Here is a 15,062-nt window from a genome sequence, read left to right on the forward strand (position 1 = left end):
TTAGATGATTACAACTGGCTCATTGGAGTGAGTTTGGACTACAACACATGAAGCGATTAGTTACCAGGAAGCAGCTTCTCATCTATGGCATTGTGTTTCAAATATCTGCATATCCAAAATGTAGGTTAAAAAAAAAAATGTAAGCAAACAATGAAAAATCTAATTTCAATCTGAGAAAAATTAGATGATCAAGAACAAAATGGTTATTTTGGTTATGTTTTGGGGAGGGGAAATGCCTGGGTTGTAAGTGTTAACGCACCATGTGGGGTGTAAGTTACACAATTCCTTTTTATAATGCACCAACCCTGGACATCTTTCCCCTGTCACACGCTGAGTTTGAATCACCAGCCACCAACGCAGGAAACACTTGAGCAAGGTTCATAAGCAAAGTTACTGATAGGTTAAGAGGAACAGCCTGTGGTAATTATTTCAAACATATGAAGCTCACTTCACCATTACATTTCTGTTTTGCCTTAATCAGAGACAGTCCATGGTCTTGACTGGAACCCGTGTGTTTTTGTGGTTTTTGTTGGCTGTCACTGCTGTTATGTTGTTTTCCAGTGGAGACAATAGTACAGTGTTTTCTTAATTTCCCCTTCTATATCCTGAACAATTACTAGGAGGCTGTTGCAAAGAAATATTTCATCTAGTTTGCAATCCATGTGCAGTATAAGATAATCAATATTTAGGCAGACTAAATCTCCAACAGCAGAACCTCACCTCACAGCAGAACATTTTATCCCGCAGGCAGTGTTAGCTCTCTTGACGATGGTACAAGAAAATCACTGTTTGGCTTTTATTTTACAATGCTACTTGACTTGTATTTAAAAAACAGGTCATGTTAACTGGAGATTGCATTAATTTATCTTAAGAAGTTGCTACTTCACAGCTGTGAAAAAGTGGATCTGTTGAGATGCATATCATACTGTGTAATGAGGTTTGTATTGTTCAGGCTTTTCAAATTGTTAATATGCCTTGCACATTGTAAAATGAATACTGGACCATGGTTAAGGTGTACATCATCATAAGCCATTTTTATCTGTATATAGAATCAGTGATGTGACATATGATGTTACTGTAATACGTTGTTGTTTATACAGTATTTTAGCTTATATATCTATATATAACAGTATTTAATTGTGTTATTTTGATTTTTATTTTAATGTATTTTAATGTTTATTGTAGTTTATCTACCAATTAGTGTTTGGGATTTTAAATAACAATTATAATTAACACACACACACACTATAAATAATACACGCAGTTCATTTAGCTATTCTGCATGGCTGTTTGCATTTCCATATTGCTGTAGGTCACACTTCAGTGACAAGTCAATATTTCTCTGTGTAGTTCAATAATAGTAATAATAACACATAAAAATACATTACTGTACGTGGTGCATGTCGATATTATATAATGTTTTAATACAGTCTAACAAAAATGCAATAGTCAATGTTTGGAGGCCTAGAGAGACACTCAACTGTTAAACTTGCGTTTAAACTAAACCTCTCGTCATCTGTTCGTGTTTTACCCTTTCAAAATGTGTCAGTCCCTAATTGTGAGAGGGTGATGTTTGATCCTTCACCCAGTAGATTATTTCGGTATTTTTATCTGAATCCGGAAACGCTATCTTGCCTTTGATTCCCAACAGTTAGAGTCGATAAACTTGCATGCGTGACGTAGGTAGTCAGCTGGTCAATGTTTACATCCAGTGCTGCACTGGCTCCGATTTGCACGAAAGCTTGGAGAAAACGAGCCGAGGAAATTATTAAACAAAGAAATAATCTTCTAAAGCGACTAATCTTCGGTAAAAACAAAAACCGCATTTAACTTCTAGGTGTGTGATGCAGACTTTATTGCATGTTATTATCTTTCTGTGGAAATGTTTTCATGGCGCTTCTTTTCCGTGTTGTTTATTTCAGATTGCCAGGCTTCTGTCGTGCACACTGCAAAGACAAAGCAGGTGAGACACCAACCAGACTTTCTTTTTTTTTTTTTTTTTTTTTGCGCAACTAAATTCAAAATGCATCCCCTTCTGCCATTTCAGAATGTTGTTGGTGTTATTAAATAACACTGCTTTTTAAATTCGTAACTAGATGAAGGTGTTTAGAACCAAACCACTTCACACGGCCATCGAGGGGTAATACAGCTAAGCTTGTCGTTATTATTGCATACCGCAGTCGAGGATCCGTATTTGGGGTGGGGGATCATTTTGATGTATCTTGTTTTTTCAAGAATTTAGTTTTAAACTAGCCGTGTGGGGAAAGTGTTACAGCGCCAGTAGGTTTTTACCAGTTTTAAATAGCCATCGGGAAAGTAATGTCTTACTGTTAGCCAACAGAACGATTATATATATATATATATATATATATATATATATATATATATATATATATATATATATATATACACACACACACACACACACACAGTGGCTTGCGAAAGTATTGACCCCCCCCCCCCCCTTGCATTTTTCCTATTTTGTTGCCTTACAACCTGGAATTAAAATGGATTTTTTGGGGGTTTGTATCATTTGATTTACACAACATGCCTACCACTTTGAAGATGCAAAATATTTTTTATTGTGAAACAAACAAGAAATAAGACAAAAAAACAGAAAACTTGAGCGTGCATAAGTATTCACCCCCCCAAAGTCAATACTTTGTAGAGCCACCTTCTGCAGCAATTACAGCTGCAAGTCTCTTGGGGTATGTATCTATAAGCTTAGCACATCTAGCCACTGAGATTTTTGCCCATTCTTCAAGGCAAAACTGCTCCAGCTCCTTCAAGTTGGATGGGTTCCGCTGGTGTACAGCAATCTTTAAGTCATACCACAGATTCTCAATTGGATTGAGGTCTGGGCTTTGACTAGGCCATTCCAAGACATTTAAATGTTTCCCCTTAAACCACTCGAGTGTTGCTTTAGCAGTATGCTTAGGGTCATTGTCCTGCTGGAAGGTGAATCTCCGTCCCAGTCTCAAATCTCTGGAAGACTGAAACAGGTTTCCCTCAAGAATTTCCCTATATTTAGCTCCATCCATCATTCCTTCAAATTCTGACCAGTTTCCCAGTCCCTGCCGATAAACATCCCCACAGCATGATGCTGCTACCACCATGCTTCACTGTGGGGATGGTGTTCTCGGGGTGATGAGAGGTGTTGGGTTTGCGCCAGACATAACGTTTTCCTTGATGGCCAAAAAGCTCAATTTTAGTCTCATCTGATCTTAGTAGCTTCTTCCGTATGTTTGGGGCATCTCCCACATGCCTTTTGGCGAACACCAAACGTGTTTGCTTATTTTTTTCTTTAAGCAATGGCTTTTTTCTGGCCACTCTTCCGTAAAGCCCAGCTCTGTGGAGTGTATGGCGTAAAGTGGTCCTATGGACAGATACTCCAATCTCCGCTGTGGAACTTTGTAGCTCCTTCAGGGTTATCTTTGGTCTCTTTGTTGCCTCTCTGATTAATGCCCTCCTTGCCTGGTCCGTGAGTTTTGGTGGGCGGCCCTCTCTTGCCAGGTTTGTTGTGGTGCCATATTCTTTCCATTTTTTAATAATGGCTTTAACGGTGCTCCGTGGGATGTTCAAAGTTTCGGATATTTTTTTATAACCCAACCCTGAGCTGTACTTCTCCACAACTTTGTCCCTGACCTGTTTGGAGAGCCCCTTGCTTAGTGGTGTTGCAGACGCTGGCGCCTTTCAGAACAGGTGTATATATACTGAGATCATGTGACACTTAGATTGCACACAGGTGGACTTTATTTAACTAATTATGTGACTTCTGAAGGTAATTGGTTGCACCAGATCTTATTTAGAGGCTTAATAGCAAAGGGGGTGAATACATATGCACGCACCACTTTTCCGTTATTTATTTTTTAGAATTTTTTTAAACAAGTTATTTTTTTCATTTCACTTCACCAATTTGGACTATTTTGTGAATGTCCATTACATGAAATCCAAATAAAAATCCATTTTAATTCCATGTTGTAAGGCAACAAAATAGGAAAAATGCCAAGGGGGGGTCAATACTTTCGCAAGCCACTGTATATTTTCCAGTAACTCTGAATGTTTTTTCTTCTTTTATTGTTGTAGTTCGTCTGTTTGTTTGACATTTGCTTTGTTCTTTTTATGTCTATATTTTATGCCTATTCTATTCTATTGTATGAATTCTTTAGAGAGATTGTTGAATCGAGTCCACCCAATAGCTTCAGACCATTTAGTTATTAATTTATGTATTTATTTTTGCACTATATAGTCTCAATCAGTACAAATTACCTAATCTTTCGGGGTATCTCTGTGTCTGTTGTGATATATTTTTAGAGCCATGGTACCTTGTTTCAATTGAGGGGAAAAAAACTTGAACCTGAATATACATGGACTTCAGTGACTGTCGTTGTTATTCATTTACTTTCCACTACTGATTAAATAGTAATGCTATTAAAAACAACACAACATGGCATATAGATGAATGCCTTGCGTATATGTTTGTCTGTTTGTATTTCCCAAACAGTTCTTTTCTATGAGTGTTGTGGATTAGACAGGATATATAAAGTTCTACAATGATCTTGGTTAGTAAAACCTGGGAGCCTTGAAGGTATAACTTATTAGGCTTTGTTGTGACCCTGTTCACACTTGCGATTTAAGAAATTAGCTTACTGGCTCAATTGAAATTAATGGAAATTAGCCTACTGGCTCAATTGAAAATGCAATGCATCTTTTGACATGTAGTGACAATTATATTATAATTAATAAATACAATAAACAAACAAACAAACTACAGTATTTGTATACAAATACAAATAAAAATAAAAAAAATCTCCCTCAGACTGGTCTTCACAAAACATGATTTTATGACACTTCAGGTTTTATTTTTCAGACCAAGGCAAAATGTTTCGTTTTTCATTGCAGATTAATAGAAATGCTTACAACTGCAAAAGAAGTGGAACAAACTTCTGCTGAAGCTGGTGATCCTTCTAAACATGGTCTTTTTTTTAATCTTTCAAAGCTTGTATCCAGCAGTTTCATGGTTTTGTTGTAATCGCTTCAAAACAATCCAAATAATAATTTTAGTGTTATTTATGTAAAAAATAAATGCACTCTAGTTCATTTTGCAAAATTCTGTATACAGTTTGTGAATTTAGAAATAGAAAGTACCGGTAATAACTCAAATTTACAAATCTACTATGTATCCTCCCAGGTGATATATGTACGTTTTCAATTTTCACACATTCAAATGGTTCAGGGTTTTGTAGATATGCTATACAAAATATAGCAAAACAGTGAATACTCTTCATTTCATAATAAACATTTTAAAATGCCTTTTGAAGAAATGCATTAAATAGTTCAAGGATGTGTGATCAGCCTTGGAAACATTGTGAACCAATGCCTATTACAAGCCTTTTTGTAACTTTCATATCTGGTATTGATTTTTTTATATCTATGCCTTTATACGTTTTGTAGACTAAGAGAATAGGCAGAAAGAATGGTCAGCTCAATTGAATGTCCGCAAGCTGTATTTTTTTGCAAGGATATTCTCTGCAGCTGTGTGCTTTGCAGTGGTTGTGTTTTCCATTCATTTCGCTAATAGAATACTGCCTTTTATTCATGTAAAAGGTTATGTTAGTCCTGCGTCTGTTAATTTCCTTTACTGTTATCCTGGTCTGTTAGTGAGAAAGCCAACTGAATAGCATGTGTATGCTGTAGAAAACAGTCAATAGCAATGAGTTATTCAAATTCTGTAGGTGTATGCTTGCAAAGGCTCTGCAGATTTTTAATTGTAGAATCATACATTTCCAGAATGACTTTGGTGTACAAGTGCCCACTGCATAAGGCAGAATTGCTTTATACAATTGACTTAACTGGTTAAAGGTTGTGGTGTTCAGAAAACTATGTATGTGGATGATCTTGTGTAAAGTGTTTTGCTTGGGATTGAAAACCTTTTTGTGGGTTTTTAATGGTTTCCTGGTTTATGAAAAACATAGAATTAGCAATATTGGAAATATAGTTTTGGTATCTTTCCACATGCAAACATTCAATTTTTTTTCAAGAATTAATGTAAAAATTATTTTAAATTGCAAAATTTTAAGTAGGTATTTTAGGCTGTGCCATACAAATTAACTCCGTTCACTGCCATACTATTTTAACCTCATATAAGTGACGCAAAACGTATAAAGAGATGCTGATCCAAACGGGGGCAGATATAAATCCTGCCACCCTTTAAATAAAACACACACACACACACACACACACACACACACCTGACTGGACTGAGAGAAACAAAGCTAAAGCTGCTTTTTTTTTTTTTTTCCTCCAAAAAGTCTCAGTTTTTGTAATGATATTTAGCTCCAGCGTCTGTTACAGATATTACAGCTCTTTCAGGTGTAGTTTGAAGTTCACTGACTGTTAGCTTTGGGGGTAGGCCCACACAATGCTTAATAGACTTCTAACCTTACATGAGCAATACATTTAACAAAAGTACAGTGCAAATTAAAAACCTAGTTACTTCTGCTACGTCTTGAGCTGTTAACAGAGTCTGTTTGTTTTTCCACGTCCAGTCTGTGTGTCCCGTGAGGCCGTACTGTACTACTAGAAGATGGGTGGAGCAGTAAGCGCTGGAGAAGACAACGATGAGTTAATCGACAATCTGAAAGAGGCCCACTATATCCGGTCTGACCTGGTGGAGCAGGCATTTCGGGCCATCGACCGAGCAGACTACTACCTGGAGGAGTTCAGGGACAATGCCTACAAGGACTTGGCTTGGAGACATGGGAATATTCACCTCTCCGCTCCCTGCATCTACTCTGAGGTGATGGAAGCCCTGGACCTGCAGCCAGGACTCTCCTTTCTGAACCTGGGCAGTGGGACTGGATATCTCAGCACTATGGTGGGACTGATTATAGGTAATGTGGAGCACAGTGTGGTTCTGTAATAGGAGTGGATTATCTGTGTGTGCGTGCCATTTAGCGTTACGTGCTCTGGAGAAAAATTCTGTCATTTTAACGTCTGCATTAGATTCTCTTTCTTGCACATGAAATGTAATTGTATTGCTCTTATGAATGGTATCCAAGAACCTGAGGGAACCCTTTTCCTCTCATGTGTTTGCATTCTACTTTTTGACAGTGGTTTGGCATGTTTGCCCATCTCATGATTGACTGTGCAGATAGGTTTTTAGTATAGGTAGATTTCCTTGCAAATAATAATCTATCATACATTTTGTTGCAGGTCCATTTGGTATAAACCATGGCGTGGAGCTGCATGCTGATGTGATCGAGTATGCCTACCAGAAGCTGGACACCTTCATTAAGACTTGTGACAGCTTTGACAAGTGAGGATTGTTTACTAATTCCTAAAATAAATAAGAAATACCACAAAATAGGATTCAGGAGCAAAACTGTACTATTCTCCAGGTTTACTAACATAGTTGTACCTTCTGACTGTTCCTTGTGAAATGTCAGTAAATCATCCCTGTCAAAGCCTGTCACATCTGCTGTGTTTTCTGTCTTGAATAAAAAAAAAAAAAAGCTTGACCTGCAACTAGGAGAGGCAGCTTTTTGGGTTCTAGCAGCAGCATGCTTCATATGATAAGGATTACGTTTTGACAGCAATGTTCTTTATGAGAAATAATTTGTTCTCAGGGCAGAGCACACATATACTAAAAGGCTACTGAATTGATTCCATTAGATTATGAACACAACTGTGAATGAAAAGAGCATCCTTTGACATTTCCTAGAAGTGTATTCGTTGACCCGTTGGCATTGTGTGACATTTTGCAACATAAATTAGTATGAATTAATTAAATGTCAGTCGCATGCAAACATAAAAGAATCAATAAAAAAAAAAAAAAAAAAAAAAACTTTAAGCTGAGCATATGTTGTTTTTATGTTTACATAAAAAGTATATGTACTGTGAATGTGCAGTACTTTCTCTATTCACTGTACTAAAGGATTTTGCATCGGAGTGCAATTTCTAGCATTGATAGAAAGCGTTTTAGTAATTTCCCTATAATTCAGGTTTGTTGTATTAAAGCATGCTGTTAATCTAGTGTGTCTCATCGTGACATGCCTTGCAAATAGTGCATAATAAAACAGTTGAGGATTATAATAATGCGCTCATTTTCATTGAAAGGGAAGAGAAAAATAAATATCAATGCAATCTTTGAAGAATGGCACTGGAAAGGCCACTGATAGAGTACTGACAGTACACACACCCACACACATGTCAATCTTGACTCCTCCATTGACAGGTTTGAATTCTGTGAACCCTCGTTTGTGCTTGGGAATTGTCTTGAGATCACCCCGGAAAGCCGCCAGTACGATCGAGTTTACTGTGGTGCTGGGGTGCAGAAGGAGCACGAGAGCTACATGAAAAACATGCTCAAAGTTGGAGGAATTCTAGTCCTACCGCTGGAAGAGAAGGTAGGACTGCACGAAAGGAGATTTGTTAGCGGTATCACATAACCATATGAATGCATCAAGTAAGGCGATACTTTTATACAATGACATGCTTGTTTGTTCAGTTTTCTAATTTTCAGGTTTTCACCTATGAAGCACGCAACCTTCTTTGCAATATCATCTAGTGCCAGAGATGCTTGTCTGAATTAATAGAAAGTGGGTAAAATTAAAAAAAACAAAAACAAATGCAGATTTCAGACCCTGGCTTATGATCAACATAAGGAATTGTGTTCAAATTGTAATCTGTGTAAGTCAGGAGTAGTGCATACCTATCAAGCTGTACTAGATGGGAGTAAAATAATACACTGCTTGACGACTGTAGCGTAACTCTAAAGTGCCTACACAACACAAATGCAATCCAGTAGGGTTAAAATACTCCTGAAGTGATAAGATCCCTCATATTACATTTTTGTTGTTTGCGGATGGCACTTTTTCATTTCTGCTTGTCTGCAATAAGTAACAGGGCGTTGATAAATATTTACCCTGTAGTTGTCAAGCTGTTTTTTTTTTTTTTTTTTTTTTTTTTTTATGTGGCCGCTTTTATTATATGAATCAAAACATACTAAAGTTTGACTATAAAGTGGTTATTTGTTATATTAATCTATTTGTGGTCTTTTTTTTTTTCTTATGTCGTTTTGTGTTCAGTTAACCAAGATCACCCGCACAGCTTATAATATCTGGGAAACCAAAAAGATCATTGCTGTCTCCTTTGCTCCACTGGCACAGCCAAAGAACAGGGACACTGGGAAATCCAAAGCCATCCCTCTTCGTAAGTGCAAACAAATCACAGCTTTGTAAAGCCTTGTATCACGTAGGTCCATGTTAGTTTTGGTACATGTAGCATTTAACATAAAGCATTCAGTTTAAGCTGTTATTATTCATCAACGTTGTTTAAGGCATTGTTTAGCACACGGCAATATCTGAATTCTAGATATGTATAATATATTCCAAAAGCTGAGGATTTGATTGCCTATATTGGAGCTGAATACCCTTGTTCAAAAAACTTTGAATAAGGGGTGTTTGCTGCCACCTTTTGGACAGTGTATTTAACTAAATCTCGGTCCTATTGCTTAAAATAATGATACCTACTACAGTCAGCACTCACATATCCGACGCGATAGAATTTTGACTTCAGTGATGGTTAAAAGAGCATGTCGCAAATCTGATTGTTTCATTTTGGCCTGTTCCAACCCTTGTCCATTTTTCATGGAACACAAAAAAAGATACAATGTAAAAAATACATAGCTGAAAGGATTGTGTTTTGAAATAAGTAGGCTTGCATTTAGATGTACTGTAGTTGGTTTTGTTGATACAGAACTATATTTTTAACAGAAGTGTTTGATTCTGAAAATATCACTTGCCAAAAGAGACGTCACATTGACTGTAATGCAGTACGTACTTAAGTCCGGTTTGTACTGCAGCATTATGTAAACTTACCCATTAACGACCCAACAGCAAAATCAAATCAAAATGTTACCCGTGCCCAGAACTCTGTAAAACGCAAAAGCTAATTGAATTTAGCAAAAGATTAAAAATAAATAAAAAATAAAAAGTTTAGCAAAAGATTAAAAATAAATAAATAAATAAAAAAGTTTCCAAAATTAACAGTATCCAAAGTCACTATTCAAAATTGCAGAATATAAGGCCCAAATGTCACAGTTCAGTTGCAAATGAAAATGCACAAAAGCAACTAAGTATCACAGATTAAAAATAAATACATCACAGTATCTAAAACTGTTTAATGATTAACTGTTTTACATTACAGTAGCTGGTCTCGCTCGCTTTGTTTTTGCTGCATTTACAGTGGCTCTCAAAAGTATTCAACCCCCTTGGACTTTTCCACATTTTATTGTGTTACAATATGGAATCAAAATGGATTTAATCAGGAGTTTTTGCCACTGATCAACACAAAAAAGTCCATAATGTCAAAGTGAAAAATAAAATCTACAAATTGTTCTAAATTAATTACAAATACAAAACAAAAAATAATCGATTGCATAAGTATTCACCCCCTTGAGTCAGTATTTGGTAGAGGCACTTTTGGCAGCAATTAGTCATGAGTCTATTGAGATAAGTCTCTACCATTTGTATACTGCCATTTTTGCCCATTCTTCTTTGCAGAATTGCTCAAGCTCTGTCAATGGATGGGGACCTTTGGTGAACAGCAATTTACAACTCTTTCCACATATTCTTAATTGGATTGAGGTCCAGGCTTTAACTGGGCCACTCCAGGACATTGACCTTTTTGTTTTTAAGCCACTCCAGTGTGGCTCTGGCTGTATGTTTGGGGTCATTGTCCTGCTGGAAGATTAATCTTCTCCCAAGTCCCAGGTCTCTTGCAGACTTCAGCAGGTTTTCCTCCACGATATCTCTGTACTTTGCTGCATCCATTTTACCCTCTAGCTTCACGAGCTTACCAGGCCCTGATGCAGAGAAGCAAACCCATAGCATGATGCTGCCACCACCATGCTTCACGTTAGGGATGGTGTTCTCAGGATGATGTGCCGTGTTAGACTTGCACCAAACATAGCGCTTAGCGTTGAGGCCAAAAAGTTCTATTTTGGTTTCATCAGACCATAGAATCTTCTTCCAATTGGTCTCAGAGTCTCCGACATGCCTTCTGGCAAACTCTACCCAAGATTTGAAGTGAGTTTTTTTCAACAGTGGCTTTCTTTTTGCCACTGTCCCATAAAGGCCAGTTTTGTGAAGCACCCGAGCTATTGTTGTCTTATGCAGTGTCTCCCAGCTCAACCGTGGAAGACTGTAACTTCTTTAGAGTTGCCATAGGCCTCTTGCTGGCCTCCCTGACTGGTGCCCTTCTCACCTGGATACTCAGTTTTTGAGGACGGCCTGTTCTAGACAGATTCACAGTTGTGCCATATTCGCTCCATTTCTTAATAATGGACTTTACTGTGCTCCGGGGGATATTCAATGCCTTGGAAATGTTCTTATATCCTACCCTTGATTGGTGCTTTTGAACCCTATTCCAGATTTGCTTTGAATGTTCCTTCGTCTTCATGATGTACTTTTTGTTAGGAAATGTATTAACCAACTGTGGGACCTCCCAGAGACAGGTGTATTTAACCTGAAATCATGTGAAACACCTTAATTGCACACAGGTGGACTCCATTCAACTAATTATGTGACTTCTAAAGACAATTGGTTGCACCAGAGTTTATTTAGGTGTGTCATAGCAAAGGGTGAATACTTATGCAATCAATTATTTTCTGTTTTATATTTGTAATTAATTTAGAACAATTTGTAGATTTTATTTTTCACTTTGACATTATGGACTTTTTTTGTGTTGATCAGTGGCAAAAACTCCTAATTAAATCCATTTTGATTCCATGTTGTAATACAACAAAATGTAGAAAAGTCCAAGGGGGGTGAATGCTTTTGAGAGCCACTGTATGTCAGGTGAAACTGAAGGAAGCTCTGTGTAACTGCATAATAAAGAAACAAAAAACACATGCTGTGATGGATAATCAATTCAATTGTAACATTAAAGAGATGGGCTTTGTATCAGAAAATGGTGACAGAGTGTCATATATCTGAGTGCTGACTATAAATCTGTTGCCATTTCTGTTTAGTTTGTAAGACCTTGTTTGCTGTTTTTCTATAAAACATCAGATTGTTTTTTGATCATATTTTCCTTATGTTCTCCACTTGCATTATTACATTGCCATTTATTCAGTATGTACTAAAGGTTTTGTTTTATCGTTACATTATGCAGCTACGTTGGAAGTCCGTACTCTGCAGGACCTGTCACGAATTACCATCCGGCACACCCTAAAACAGATAGAAAACTTTGAGAAAGTGAAAAATTACAACCTCGCCAAGAATGCTCCGAAGTTTAAGCGCAGGAGGGTGCACAGGCGGTGCCTGGATTCCGTCATGCTAACGAACAAGCACCTGTTTGTGAACCGCATGATCCCGCACCCAATGGACGACAACAACAACTGCAATGAGATGGCTGAATACAGGCAGTACGAGACTGAGGATGAAGAGGAAGAGGAAGAGGAGGAGGGGAGAGTGCACTGCGAGCTGAAGCCTGAGCCTCTCGTCAACTTACTGAGGGAGAAGATCCTCAGCCTGCCACTGCCAGAGCCCCTCAAAATGTATCTGCTCTATTACAGGGAAAAATAAGCACACCAATCTAATGGGAACGAGTGTGCGTACAATGTTTTAAATCATATGCCCCTACAAGCAACCTACTGGCAATCCAGACACCCACTGTTTTAAAGAATGCCCTCAATTGCACTTGTCCTGCAATAGCAGCGCAAGAACTGACCTTTCTTATACACTGTAGGGATCCATGCATCAGGTAGACCAACCCTACGCATTTCCCATCTAAATGATCCTTGGCTAGGATCAGTACTTAAGAAAGCACCTAATTCTGTTAAGTCTTTTTTTTTTTTTTTTATATAAGCATAACACACGGTTTACCAAGCAATGCCTATCTGAGTGGCTGAGGTTTTTATTGTTGGCTGCAGGCATTCAAGCAGAAGGTCTTTCATCACTAGACAGACCAAGGCGGACCTCACCTTTATATTGGAGTTTAAGGATCATTGCTTCTGAATCGAAACAGAATAATAATAGCACACCATTCCTATGTGTCTGATGAGTTCCTCACTATGCTGTAATGGCAAGTTCAAACTGAGAGGCGTAGGATATTTGTAGCATTATAATTTAAGAAATAAATAAAGATATAAAAAACAGAAATACATTTTTTAAAAACGTTATTCTCAGGTTGCATTATAGACAGTAAAGAGTTTTGAAGATATTCTTACAAAAAATAAGTTGTAACAGACAACCGACAGAGAACAGTGTCCTGAAATGGTCCCTTACTGAAACCACACATTCTCTCACAGCGTAAACACACTGTCTGATACAGAATTGGCACTGACCAGGCTTTTTGTGAGGGAACCAAAAATAAAAGCCAGTTGGAGATTAGCCAGTTATTTTAAAAAATAAATAAATAAAAAAAATAAGAGCCTGATCTCTCATCTGCCCTCACAGTAACATAAAAAAAAAAAGTTTTTCAATACCCAGTTCTGATGTTTCTGTTTGGGCTTTTCACAGATACAAGTAGGTTGTGAAATTGGTTAGATCACTCAGCATCAAATGAGTCAAAATCATATTTTAACCGAATAACCTGGCAATTCGAATGGTTAGCATTGTATCCCCAACTTCACTTGTCAAACATCTGATCAGCAAGAATTTATTGCAAAACTGTCACACAAGCTTTATATAAAACAAATCCACCACACTACGGTGCCATTTTTCTTTGATTCTGATTGTGGACCAGCAGTTGTTTACTTGTTAAGAACTACTTTATTTTTCCTTTGCTGCAGAATTTAAAAACTGCACATGACCTAGCATACCAGAAAAATCTGAAAAATCTAGAAAAAAGTTTAAACAAACCCAGCATGTACATAGATAACTCAATTGAACCTTGTTAAAGTGACAGGCATCAGTGTGAAGCCTGAAAAGTGACCTTTATTTAAGAAAAAAAAAATCTGTATATATTTAAACAAACCTATATACATTACATAGGCAGATGGACTATGTGTTTTAACCTAGATATTAAGAAGTCTGATGGTTTAGGGCCTACTAGTTGTTTTGTTTTTTTTTTCTTTGAAGTGAAGAGTTGAGTATATATTTGTATATTATTGGAATCTTAGATACTGGGCTGGTAGTGTAACGCGTGATAAGTATAAACTCTTCCATACTTGCTGTGATTTTCTTTTGATAATGTGTTGTAACTTCACCAGCTGCAATCCTTTATTTGTGTCAAAAAACCCAACTTCAACTAAAGAGTATTTTCTGAATGTAAATTGCTTGAAACCTGCCCTTCTTAAAGGATGTTTCCTATAGCACTTTCCTCTGATTTTCTGCTACGTCAGTGTTAGAGCTTTTGCACATGAAGGGTGTGAATAAAGAGATGTACCGATTAATAAAATGTTTAATGTTATAAGTAAATAAAAACGACACCTATATGTGAAAAAGCTAGCCTTTTGTCTTTATTTTTTGTGAAGGTAGAAGCAGGGAAAGTACACTCACTTTTCCTTCTTGGTGGATATATAACATTTCACTTGAACTTTATAAACAACCTGTTTAGTTAATACTAACAACTCATGGCATATTCCACATATTAAACCCTTTTATTCGAATTGGGTTCAAATCCAAGTTAAAGGAGTGGTTGGATTTGAATGAGAAAAACACTCCACAATTTTTCAGTAACAGTTGTGCATGCTTCAGATTTTTGCTGCATAAAGTAATGTTAACGTCACGCGCTGTGGGAATTGTAAGTGACTGCTCATTAGGGATATTGCTACTATTGTTTGATACAGGCACAGTTTGTCTTGAAAATGACATTTTATTTTGTGTTGCCACTTGTAAAGTATACACTTTTAAATTGATCATTTTGCACTGCTTATGTAGAGAATGAAGTTTTTTTGCGACAAAATGTGCATCTGTGTTCTTGAGACGGACAAAAAACAAAAAAACGTTCACACCATCAAATGTTTGGCTGTCAACACCAACACCTTCAACCATGGCTTTGCTGATCCGCCATGAATCCCAAGTGTATTCTCCTCTACCCTTTGTAATCGGTGA

General features: G+C 37.1%; 1 protein-coding gene across 4 annotated transcripts; it reads left to right on the top strand.

Moving 5' to 3' along the window:
* Nucleotides 1-1,700: 1,700 nt before the first annotated feature.
* LOC121319298 (protein-L-isoaspartate O-methyltransferase domain-containing protein 2-like) lies at nucleotides 1,701-14,441 on the top strand. 4 transcript variants are annotated; one of them, XM_041256580.1, is made up of 8 exons: nucleotides 1,701-1,807; nucleotides 1,923-1,963; nucleotides 4,903-4,976; nucleotides 6,549-6,893; nucleotides 7,216-7,318; nucleotides 8,237-8,408; nucleotides 9,090-9,213; nucleotides 12,178-14,441. In XM_041256580.1, exons 4-8 carry the CDS (start codon nucleotides 6,587-6,589, stop codon nucleotides 12,588-12,590), a joined length of 1,119 nt encoding a protein of 372 aa, XP_041112514.1. In that variant the 5' UTR covers nucleotides 1,701-1,807; nucleotides 1,923-1,963; nucleotides 4,903-4,976; nucleotides 6,549-6,586; the 3' UTR covers nucleotides 12,591-14,441. The 4 variants fall into 4 exon arrangements, with proteins under 4 accessions (XP_041112514.1, XP_041112516.1, XP_041112515.1 ...); XM_041256582.1 differs by having other exon boundaries at nucleotides 4,903-4,958; XM_041256581.1 differs by lacking the exon at nucleotides 4,903-4,976 and having other exon boundaries at nucleotides 1,701-1,837.
* The last annotated feature ends 621 nt before the right edge of the window (nucleotides 14,442-15,062 follow it).

The sequence above is a fragment of the Polyodon spathula genome, chromosome 8 (genome assembly GCF_017654505.1).
Source record: "Polyodon spathula isolate WHYD16114869_AA chromosome 8, ASM1765450v1, whole genome shotgun sequence".
NCBI lineage: Eukaryota > Metazoa > Chordata > Actinopteri > Acipenseriformes > Polyodontidae > Polyodon > Polyodon spathula.